At 37.9% G+C, this 12,452-nt stretch overlaps 1 protein-coding gene across 7 annotated transcripts in view; it reads right to left on the bottom strand.

The window, feature by feature from the left end:
* The window catches only part of MTMR3 (myotubularin related protein 3), a 250,652-nt gene that overhangs the window by 68,711 nt on the left and 169,489 nt on the right, over nt 1-12,452 (bottom strand). For 6 of the 7 annotated variants that reach the window (XM_064367885.1, XM_012464973.3, XM_012464977.3 and 3 more), the window contains one exon: nt 427-479. The exons of the other annotated variant lie outside the window; for it this stretch is intronic. In XM_064367885.1, the coding sequence (XP_064223955.1) occupies nt 427-479 (53 nt within the window). The remainder of the gene's footprint in view (nt 1-426; nt 480-12,452) is intronic. 7 annotated transcript variants of the gene reach the window in all.

Genomic DNA, 12,452 nt, shown 5'->3' with positions numbered 1-12,452 from the left:
GTCCCAGTAACTGAGAGGACTGCTTTAGGCCAGGAGTTCAAGGCTGCAGTGAGCTATAATCACATAACTGTACTCCAGCCTGGGAAACACAGTGAGACCGTCTCAAAAAAAATAAGTAACAAAAACAACCGAAGACTGATAACTATTTATTTTAGATAAATGATTAGTGCTGCAACTCATAAAATCTCAACTTAAATACGTTTTCCAGTACACTATTACAGCATAATTATATACAGAAAAAGTGACCTGGTATGAGTCCTAGTGAAACGAAACATTACATGTAAGGACATTAAAGTGAACATAGAAAAACTAATCTAAATAATCATGAACATAGACAAACAGATCCCCAAAAATGAATCTGTAAATTTTGCCCTGCCTCGAAACAGCAGAGAGTATTAGGGGGTGGCGGGGGAGAAACGAGCTTACCAAATGAAGTTTGTCCCAAGAACTTTTCCTACTAGGAGATTTCACAAGGAAATCTGCAAAAGAAAAAAGTTATTTTATAATAACAAATATCCTAGGAATTAAGTTAAGCCACTTACATCTCCCCACAAGACCTTTCTCTACAAGTCATGATGCTATGACAATAAGATTTTTAAATTGGTGCAACATGGACTATTTAGTCAACCATAGATTTTAGAATATGTAATTGCACAGAATGGACCCAGACAAGCCTTAGTGTGCCTTCAGAAATTGCAGAACTGTACAGAACAGAGCTCCCCAGAAACGCACAGATAAGCTTACTTTTCTCAGTCAAGCAAGCGTCATCTCTGATGGCTTCTCAGGTAAATCTTTGCCACTACAGGAACAGGTACTTTACAAAACTAAAAAGATCACAGACACTCTAGGCTTAGACTTAGTTTAAGGTGTTTTGTACACATAATTGGCTTCTATCAAGGGATCTGTCCTTTTGTTTAAGAAAAAGGGTAAGGGGAATATGGTATAAAAACAAAGAATTCGGCTATGTAGTAGCCCATGCCTGTAATTCCAGCACTTTGGGAGGCCAAGGAGGGCAGATCACTTGAGGTCAAGAGTTAGAGACCAGACTGGCCAACATGGCAAAACCCTGTCTTTACTAAAAATACAAAGATTAGCAGGGCATGGTGTCACATGACTCTGATCCCAGCTATTCAGAAGGGTGAGGCAGGAGAATCACTTGAACCTGAGATGTGGGGGTTTCAATGAGTCGAAACCACGTCACTGCACTTCAGCCTGGGCCAACAGAGTGAGACTCCAGCTCAAAAGAACAGCTAAAACAAGTAATTCTTGTCACCACAAGGCAACAATCTGAACTTTATAGAGATAAAACATCTAATCGAACTGATTCCTTTGTGACAATTTCTCTGAAGTTGTGCAAACACAATTTATCCATTTGAGCTAATTGTTTAAATGACATGAAATCACATCAATGAAAAAGATTGCTCAGAATATCAAAACTCTGAAATTAAGAAGTCAAGGCCAGGAATGGTGGCTCACGCCTGTAATCCCAGCACTTTGGGAGGCCCAGGCAGCTGGATCACCTGAGTTCAAGAGTTCAAGACCAGTGTGGCCAACATAGCAAAACCCCAGCTCTACTAAAAATACAAAAATTAGCCAGATGTGGTGGGACACACCTGTAGTCCCAGCTACTCAGGAGGCTGAGACAGAAGAATCACTTGAATCCAGGAGGCGGAGGATGCAGTGAGGTGAGATTACGCCACTGTACTCCAGCCTGGGTAACAGAGTGAGACTCTGTCTCATAAAAAAAAGTCAGTAAAATATGGTAATTATTAATTAAAAACCATAAAAGGAAAGCCAAATGTGTAACAATAAAGTATCTTAACCATTTTACATAAAATATTTTTGTCTCCCCAATAACTTTTAAGTTTTATAACTCAGGCCATATTAATCAGACACTATATGAGAATGAAAAAAGCTACTCATAATTTGCAACTTCAGAGATGAACTGTATTTAGTATGAAGACCAGTCTTGCTGTTAAGTTGCTTAATTATTAAACACAACACAGTAGAGCAGGAAAGTTGAGGGGTTTGTAATCTGTAGGACCTTGTCCTGCAAGAGTATAATTCCACCTGAGTATCTGCATGAAATACATACTATTACAAATTATTTTCCTTTTATTTTTCCTTTATATTAGAGCAAGGACATTATATTGCCTTTTAAAAATTATGTCTGGCCAGGTGCGATGGCTCACACCTGTAGTCCCAACACTTTGGGAGGCTGAGACAGGAGAACTGCTGGAGCCAGGAGTTCAAGACCAGTCTGGGCAAAGTGGGAAGACCTCATCTCTACAAAAATTTAAAAAGCTAGGCATGGTAGTGCACACCTGTGGTCCTCTAGTCAGGAGGCTATGGTGGGAGGATGGCTTGGGCCCAGGAGGTCAAGGCTGCAGTGAGCCATAATAGTGCCACTGCACTCCAGTCTGGGCAACAAAGTTAAGGCCCTGGATTGTCTCAACAGCAACAAAATAATGAAGAAAAGGAGGCAGAGCAAGTTGTCAAAAACAACTGAAAAAATTTAAGGCCTACGGTAACTAGTAAAAGAATATTATCATTAAGAAATGAGGGGTAGATTCCAACAAAGCTATTCAGCTATGATATGCTGGCTTTAACAGTGACCTCCCAAGCAGATGTATGTCCAACAGGTAAATCGGAGGAGAAACGGTTCAAGAGACAGGTCAAGTTGAAGGGTAAGAATGAACTGATGGTACTAGATTTAATTCAGGAAAATCACTAATCTGCTATAAAAGTCATCTGACATGTTAAAAAAATATGTGATAATTTATTCTGTCAAAAATATGAGACATCTTCAGTAATACAGAAGTGTTTGTGTCAGGTATCCACAGGTCCTGATTAAGTTCCAAAAGATGGACCAAAAAAGGGAGATTCAACAAAAAGGTTCAGGAAGACGGGCTTAATGCTGGCAAAGACTATTCTTCTCAATAACCACAATCAAACACCTGCTTGATTGGAAACAGTGTCACTGTAAAACACTGCCAGCAAAATTTAAAACTGCCCATGCCTGTTAGGATTATTTTTCAGATAAGGGCAATGTAGGTAGGGCGTGGTTGCTCATTCCTATAATCCCAGCACTCTGGGAGGCCAAGGTTGGAGGATCGCTTGAAGCCAGGAGTTTGAGACCAGCCTACACAACATAGCAAGATCCCCATCTCTACAAAATAAAATAAAATAAAATAAATTTTTAATTAGCCATGGTGGCACACACATGTAGTCCCAGGCCCTCAGGGGCTGAGGCAGGAGGGTTGCTTGAGCCCAGGAGTCCGAGGTTGCAGTGAGCTATGATTACAATGTGGTACTCCCAGCCTGGGTGACAGTGAGACCCTATCTCTTTAAAAAAAAAAAAAAAAAAAAAAGATTTGTTTGAAAGAAAAAAAGGGCCGCAGAGGTATAGAGGTGAGTCTGAAAGGGGCTCTCTGGTACCATAAGGTACCTTCCCATGTATATACCATGAGGTATATACAGTCATGTATATATCTCAAGGAATAAGAGTAGTTTTGTTTGGGTAACCTTGAACATTCACATTATTTGTAGAGGTAGTAGAATGTAATGTGGTTACATTAAATCTAAGCAATTACCTAAAAAATAATTATAATGGATGCTTAAACACATTAAGCACTAATGTACAGACAAAAAGGGAAGACAAGTGGGCAGGGTTCTTAGGTTCCATCTCCAAGAGGAGTATAAATAATAAACCTTGCTGGAAGTTACCTGAAGTTAAGAGGGTGAAACTTTTACCATCACATATTGGAACACATATTGTCCCAAATGGATAGAATTTTGTCCACTCTAAGAGAAAACCCTAAAAGGAGTAAAAAAATCAATATACTAAATTATTAAATACTTCAGTATTGGATATTATCATGCAGCTTTCACTGGAGGGGAGACCTAACACAATATACTTTTAAGTTCCTTTCTGTAAAATAATGAGGGAATGACTAAAAGGAAGAGCACAGAGGCCCCAAAAAGGCCAAAAAGCAATGGACATATTTAGCACCTACACAGAACTGTTTGTGATCATCTATGTGCCACCTAGCACATCAGCTTCAACAAGGGCAAAGAGGCATACCAATCTGTACCGTTTATATAATAAAAGAACCCCAACTATAAAAACTAATAAGTCTGAACCAAATTCATGAGGAAAAACTAAGAGGCTCTGGCCAGGTCTCCTAAAATGTTGAGGGGTACTGGGGACTATATGAAGGGTACCGGGGACATTTTTGGCTGAGATACAGTTTAACTTCAAAAGAACAACAGAATCCTTTCTACCTAGTCCTGTCTCACTTTTCATATAAAGGATAATTAAGAATCAAAACCTTAAAAAGGCAACACTCAATAATTTTGAAAGAATATTTTCACTTTCACTCATGTTAAAATAATTTTTTGCACATGCATTTAATATTAAGAAACAGATTCAGAGAAAATTTTGAGTGTAGAGGCAATATTTTAAAATTGAGAAGTGTGAAATTTTAAGAAATGGATTTACAACTGCCACTATTTTGGGTGCTATTTTTTCAGCTTGTTGGTGTTTCCTCGCTTATGTCTATCAACTTTTCACATATCAGAAACTAGAATTCTGTAGCATGTTGGGTAAGACTATTCTATGGTAGGAAGATAATTTAACCAAAACCCAAGCATATATCCACTGTGTGAAACTACTATGGCTTAGCCTTACTCCCTGCTCAAATTTTCTAAAACCTTTGTCACTGACGTCAACTATAAATGAAAAGAGACAAGGAGAGAGTTAAAACCATGGCTACATTCAGCTACTATGGTAAGTGGTGGATGTTCATTCAACATGTATTTCTGAGTGACGGGCACTACTCTTCACACGAGAAATACAGCAATGAACAAAACAAAGTTCCTACCCTTACACAACTGCCATTCCAGTGTGAGCTGTAATATCCTCACAGGGCTCAAAGCTCACAGTGATTTTTTCCCCTATTGATGACTATGCATTGAAAAAGATAAAACAAATGGTAAATATAAAATTGCACCACTGTCCTGGTTCAATGAGACCTCCAAGTAATAAGATTTTTTAAAAAACAACGAAACCAGAAGTATGTGTCTTTTCTATCTCTTTGGAAACATTAAGGTCTGGGAGTTTTCAGGGTTCCAGATGCAACTTCATGATCAGTGTACTGCATTTCTCTGCCAACTGTGGGACACAGATAAGCAGCTAAAACACTATCATTTCCTAAGCAAAAAACAACCATCCTGTCCCAAGGTGGGTGGGGGGGAATCTAGTAAGTTGTCAGAATCAGCTGAACTTCAAGTTATAATCATTTCTGTATCAAAAAATCCTTTACTCAAAGCGGGTAGCTGGCTTCAACCCAGGAGTTCGAGACCAGCCTGGGCAACATGGTGAAACCAACATCTCCATACACACACACAAACACACACACACACACACACACACACACACACACACACACACTTCACTGGGCATGGTGGTACATGCCTGTAGTCCCAGCTAAGAGGAGGCTGAAGTGGGAGGATCACTTGAGTCCAGGAGGCAGAGGTTGCAGAGAGCCGTGATGGAGCCACTACATGACACTCTACTTGACAGAGTAAGACTGTCTTAATTCAAAAAAAAGTCTTTACTGGTATTAAGTCACTTGAACCAGCAGCACTTAAGATAATTTTCACTATTAACGAATGAAAGCTCTGTTTCAATAATGACCAAAAGATCAATCATGTATAATTATGTAACTACATACAAAGTACAGAGTATGTTGTTTATGTTTCATTTACATAAAATGACCTTTTTAATGTGGGGAAAGTTCTAAAAACATTCTTCAAAAGAAGTTCTGCAATAGACAGAATCTGAAACAGTAGGTTAGTGATTAATGCTTAAAAATCTCTTGTCTTCATTTAGTGGCTTTTCCAGAGGTGAACCCAAAAATGTGAGAAATCAAAAGCAAAGTAATTACACACTAACATTTTTAGACATTAGGCTGGTTGCATTTCACATGCACCTTATTGTTTTACACATCTCAACAGGGAAGAGGAAGCAGCCCTGACCATGTTCTCAGAAAAGATTAACTGCAAGTAAACCAACTTTAACAAATTGCATTGGTACCCTTTTAAATAACTTATTTTACAAGTATTTTCCTTCTAAATTTAATCCTTATACAAGAGATATGGGGCAGGGGGTATCAGCCATATATACTATCTTTAGCACCAGAAAAGATTAAAACCAAACATCACATACAATCTGCTAAAAAGAGTAAAAATTAAACTTTTAAGAACGCATATAAAATTTTAAGTTCTGACTTCTTTATAATCCCTTCTACATGCAGAACTTTATACCTTTAACTCAGATATACTCAGACATATCATTAACATGATTGTAAGAAACTTCTGTAAGTAATCTTCTGAATCTATGTCCTCTATGAAACATTACAAGGTAGGCATTATTTTACTATAGAAATTAAGATTTTAAAATCTAATTTTATAAGACAGCATTTAGGTTCATCATCTGAAATAAAGAAGTGTTCCTGGTTGGGGACAGTGGCTCATGCCTGCAATCCCAGCACTTTGGAGGGGCCAGTGCGGGCGGACCATGAGGTCAGGAGTTTGAGACAAGCCTGACCAACATGATGAAACCCCGTCTCTACTAAAAATACAAAACTTAGCCAGGCATGGTGGCTCATGTCTGTAATTCCAGCTACTCAGGAGGCTGAGGCAGGAGAATAGCTTGAACCCAGGAGGCAGAGGTGGAGCCAAGATTGTGCAACTGCACTCCAGTCTGGGCAACAGAGTGAGACTCCGTCTCAAAACAAAGTAACAAACAGAAATGTTCCCTATTTTCTAAGAAATGAAAAACCCTTATAATCTCATGGAAAACAAAAGAAACACTTAAGTCTCAGTTGTTCAGCAATCATAGGAAATCCAGGCATTCAAGAATTAGAAATTAATTAATTGAATTGAAAGCCAAGCAGAATCATTTTATCTAAGTGCCAGATTGCTTTGGGAAAAACAAAAAGACTAGCTCCAGCCTTAGAAAAAGGTTTCTTAACTTTTGTTCCTTCAACTATTTCCAAGGTCTACCTTTGGGAAATTAATAGAAAGCAAATTCTTGCACACTCATTCATGTCCTGCTTCTTGTTCTCAGTTAACCTCTGGTGAAGATGAAAGAAGTAATTATGATTCCTCCTTTTCTCATTCTTTTCTCCCCAACACCTTGCCCCAAATCAGTGTCCTCAATAGCAATGCCTAAATCAAATGGAAATAAAAGATATTCTAGAAATTCATACTTCCTTATGGAAACTTAAATTTTCCTAATTATAATCTTGTAATGACTTCTACCCCTCCTAAACATACATATATTAAATAACACTAGAGCAATGACTCTCCCTCCTCCCTCATACCAAAGTATAAAATATTAATTTCATTTTCTTGAACCAAAAGACCCAAAATAGTCAATCTCCACAAAGAGTAGTTTTAAAAACAGGTTCTCAAAAAGTTTCTTTTTAATAAGGTTTAAATTAAGAACTCCTATTCTTACGTACTCAACAGAAAAGAAAACTAATCAATGAGATAGGCAGCAAAGACCAGAAATGTGGTGGGGTGTGTGTGTGTGTTTTGTGAGGTTTTCGTCGGTTTGTTTGTTTTTGAGGCAGAGCCTCGCTTTATCGCCCAGGTTGGAGTGCAGTGACATGATCTTGGCTCACTGCAACCTCTGTCTCCTGGATTCCAGCAATACTCCTGCCTCAGGTTCCTGAGTAGCTGGAATTACAGGTGCCTGCCACCACACTGGGCTAATTTTTATACTTTTGTACAGATGGGGTGTTTCATCATGTTGGTCAGGCTGGTCTTGAACTCCTGACCTCAGGTAATCTGCCCACCTCGGCCTCCCAAAGGGCTGGGATTACAGGCGTGAGCCACAATGTCCAGCCTGTGTGTGTGTGTTTTTTTTAAGACAGGGTCTCACTCCATTTCCCAGGCTAGAGTGCAGTGGCATGATCATGGCTCACTGCAGCCTCAACCTTACAGGCTCAAGTGATCCTCCCACTTCAGCCTCCTGAGTAGCTGGGATCACAGACACATGCCACCATGCCCAGCTCATTTTCTACTTTTTTGGTTTTTTGTAGAGATGGGGTCTGATTGGTCTTGAAATCCTGGGCTCAAGCAGTCCTCCCACTTCAGCCTCCCAAAGTGCTGGAATTGCATGAGTCACAGCATCTAGCCAGGTTTTTCTTTCTTAAGATAACACTAGGCAGGTTTCAAGATAAAAACATACCATTATCTTTTTGAAAGGTGCAAAATTTACAATGCTTATTCTAATATGCTCTGTTACTAGATCTTGCCATAAAAACACAATCTCTAAACTTCATCCTTTTTATATTAACCCTTTCCCCTCACAGTTGCCTAACAGGTTTCTTTTCTAGAAAGACAACTTAATTTGAGGGTTGGTTTGCCATTAGAACACAAGAGTATGCCCATGTATAAATAAGCATGCCTCTCCTATTTTGCGTAGATTTTTGAGATATTAAACATAAATTCTAGAAGACATTTGGAAGTAAACTACACTTAAAAAATAACTACTAGTGTCCCAAACCTAGCTAATCTCCATACTGCTTATCAGTATAAGAATGTTTTATTACGAATGTTAATGAATGTTAATGTTATTGTCTCCCCATCTGTAAACAAAAAGATTCTTAAAAGTTCTGGCTCCTGTCACACAGTTTTATCCAGACTAACCGGCATCAAAAATGGACAAAGACCAGAAAGCTAAATGAAAATGCAGACCCATCCTTTAAGCATACAACTTAACAATGAAAAGAAACAGATTTGAATTTTTAATTGCTGTCATCATAATTGAAAACTGTCCAACTCTAGCTAGCCAAGAGGTACATTCACAGAGAGACAAAATTCAAATAGTAGAGGCTATGTGAAATGAAAATAATCCCCACTTCTACTGGCCTAGTTAAAATTTGTATTCTGGCAGTTAGGTAGGGGGCTACTCATATTTTTTAAAACAAGCCAATAAAAACCCCAACAACCTCCAATAACCACACACCACAATGTGGGCTCTGTTTAAATGATGAGCTGAAATAACTACTCTTTGAAAGACGTTATCAGATTACTAAATGGCCAAAAGACTAGAAACGGTTTTGACCTCAACACCATCTCCAACTCAACATGTCCCCAAAAAGACCCAACTTTTAAAAATTAGTAATATTTATCTCATGTAAACTAGAGGGATATATATGACTGCCATCCAAATACACACAGGAAGAAAAGGAGCTTTTTCAGCTAAAACCAAAAAGCAAAAATCATCAATATGCTTTACTTAAGGAAGGTAAAAGTACCAAGTTAAATCAGACCTAACAAGAAGTAAAAGGAATTTCTCCCCTTATGCTTTTAAGTAACTGCATTTAAATCAACAACTCAGAAAAATCCAGACAAACCAAACCTTGAATGTAAAAAATTCTTAGACTAACATTTTACTTAACCCAGAAAACTAAAAGGCAAAGTTTTTTTTTGTTTGTTTTGTTTTTTTTAAAGCATACTGGCTAAATTACTTATATTCATACTAAATTAGTATTCTCATAAGAGGAAAAATTTTTTCAAACATACAGCCTAATAGAAACCTATTCTATATACATTATGGAGTATATATTAAGTATATTGTTTATACATCAAAAACTTAAGTACTATACAATTCAGCATTTTAAAAAATCGGTTGCCAATAAGCCTGTGAATATAACTATTAAGAATAATGTTATATTTCCAAAGTCAATCTGAGCTACTTATTTTTCTTGCATTTTCCAACATAAAAATCATTTGTCAAAGGAGCTAACGTCTGAAAGAGAAGAAAGAAATACGTTTATCCAAGGTCTCTGGCAAAATCAGATCTGTAGTTGGATAACAGATTCTGTACTACAAGTATGTTTAGTCAGAACACATATGTATGTTAAAATGCTGAAAACATAAGGACCTTGGGAAGAGCTTACACTTTTTCTTTTCTAATGATTTACATCTTCAACAGTTTCCTTACATCTAACCTAAACCTTGTATTCTAAACCATACAGTTATTTTTTCAATGGAAGTACTCTATTACCAGTGTTTCCAGGCTGTGGTATATATTATCATTGGTGATATCTGAGACGAAACAGAACATAAACAAGAATCTTTTAAAAAACTATATTTGGGCTAATGAGCATTTAAATTTTACCTTTTATTCAATCTGAGATGCCATCAAATTTAAGACACACCATTAATTTACATACCACTAGGAAAAAAAACTTTTCCAATTCAACTATAACATGCCATTGTTTTTAAGATGCACTCCTGTTTGGAATATAGATATTGCAAAAAAAAAAATATGCAGGTAGTATATTAATGAGAGGTTTGAATGATACTGCCCTAATACTAACACAAATTCTTCATATATAGAAACTGCTACAGAAATCATTTCCTCGGGATTCTTCGTTCTCTCATTTTTCTTTATAAGACATTTTTCCAATCCAATAACAGTCTGAAACCATTCATGAACAGGCCTGACCTGGCGCACTGCAACAGGATCAGTCCTTCCCACAGAAATGATAAGCCTCTCTCTCAAGCCCTCAGCTACTAGCAGACAGCTCCCCATATATTCCTCAATCCTGACTGCTATTGCTATCACAGGACCACAGATTACCAGATCTCTGGGTTGTCAATCTAGCACCTCTACCTCTATCCTAAACAGAATCCATCATCTGCCTCCCTCGCCTCTCTTCCTTCTCCCCACCACAGCTCCTTAATACTCCATTGGGAATCACAGTTGTTCTAGGTATTCCAATCTAGAAACCATTTGACTCTATTTCCAATGTCAAAATCTGACACCAATTTCCACTGCTTTCTTTGAAATGCCTCTCATCTTTCCATTGCATGTCATCAGTATCACCACCACTTTTTCTAGCAAATTGGCTCTCAAAGATTTGTTCAAATTTAATTAGACCATGATTACCTTAAAACACATACACACACACACACACACACACACACACACACACACACACACACAGTTTTGCAATTGAATTTACAACAGAACTACTCTGGTTAAATCTTTCAACACTCCCTGTCATAGTCCTTCGATAGTTTTCCTAAAATTTCTCTCCGAAAACTTAACCCTATGACATTTTGAAATTAAGTTGGGAATGCTTTTAAAATTTTTTCATTCATGAATTTTTGTAACTGCTATTATCTTTGCCAGATTCCCTCATCCCACTTTATCCACCTGGATAAGGCCCATGTGCCCTTCAATTCTTGGTTTGAAAACTTTTTTTTTTTTCCATTTTAAAGACGGGGGTCTCACTCTCTTGCACAGGCTGGAGTGCAGTGGCACGACCACAGCTTACTGCAGCCTCAAGCTCCTAGGCTCAAGTGATCCTACTGTCTCAGCCTCCTAAGTAGCTGGGACCACAGACATACACCACCATGTTCGGCTACATTTTTAAACAAATTTTTTGTAGAGACAGGGATCTCACTTTACCCAGGCTGGTGTCAAATTCCTAGCTATCCTCCCACCTTGGCCTCCCAAAGTGTTGAGATTACAGGTGGAAGCCACCGCACCCTGGACAGCTTGAAAACATTTTTACTGCAAAAGCTTCTCTGCAGAGTTTACTGTCCCATTTCAATATAGCTCTTTTGACTTATAACACTTACTACATGTCATTATATTTACATTTCTAGGCTGCGTGCAGTGGTTCACAACTGTAATTCCAGCACTTTAGGAGGGCAAGGCAGGAGAACTCCCTGCAGAGTTTACTGTCCCATTTCAATATAGCTCTTTTGACTTATAACACTTACTACATGTCATTATATTTACATTTCTAGGCTGCGTGCAGTGGTTCACAACTGTAATTCCAGCACTTTAGGAGGGCAAGGCAGGAGAACTGCTGAAAACTAGAAGTTGGAGACCAACCTGGGCAACATGGTGAAATCCCACCTCTGCGAAAAATTCGCCAGGCCTCATGGTGTGTGCCTGTGGTCCCAGCCACTCAAAAGGCTGAGGGTAGAGAATTACCTGAGTCTAGTAGTTTGAGGATGCAGTGAGTGGGGATCATGACACTGGATACCAGCCTGGGTGGCAGAGGGGACTCAGTCTAAACAGTGATATTTAAACAACTCATTTCCAGAAATAAAATGTGGATATTGTATTTACTTTGATTATGGAGAAATCTGCTATTATAAGTCACACACAGCAGCAATTTCAGCAATGAACCAATTTATATAGTTCATTTTAACTGATGACTGAATTTTAGCAAATATAAAAGTAAACACTTCTAAAAATAAGCTTAAATCAGAAATATACCAATTAAAAAATAGTAATTCTAATGAATTTATATGTCCTGTGATCTAAGAGTTTATAAAGATCTACTGCAAATAAAGTTCTATCACAATAAAAAGTCACTAATTGACTGGCTAACATACAACATTAAAGATAA

This window comes from Aotus nancymaae, unplaced genomic scaffold (genome assembly GCF_030222135.1).
Source record: "Aotus nancymaae isolate 86718 unplaced genomic scaffold, 86718_ANA_hifiasm-v0.15.2.pri h1tg000076l, whole genome shotgun sequence".
Taxonomy (NCBI): Eukaryota; Metazoa; Chordata; class Mammalia; order Primates; family Aotidae; genus Aotus; species Aotus nancymaae.
This window is presented reverse-complemented; position numbering and strand designations above follow the sequence as displayed.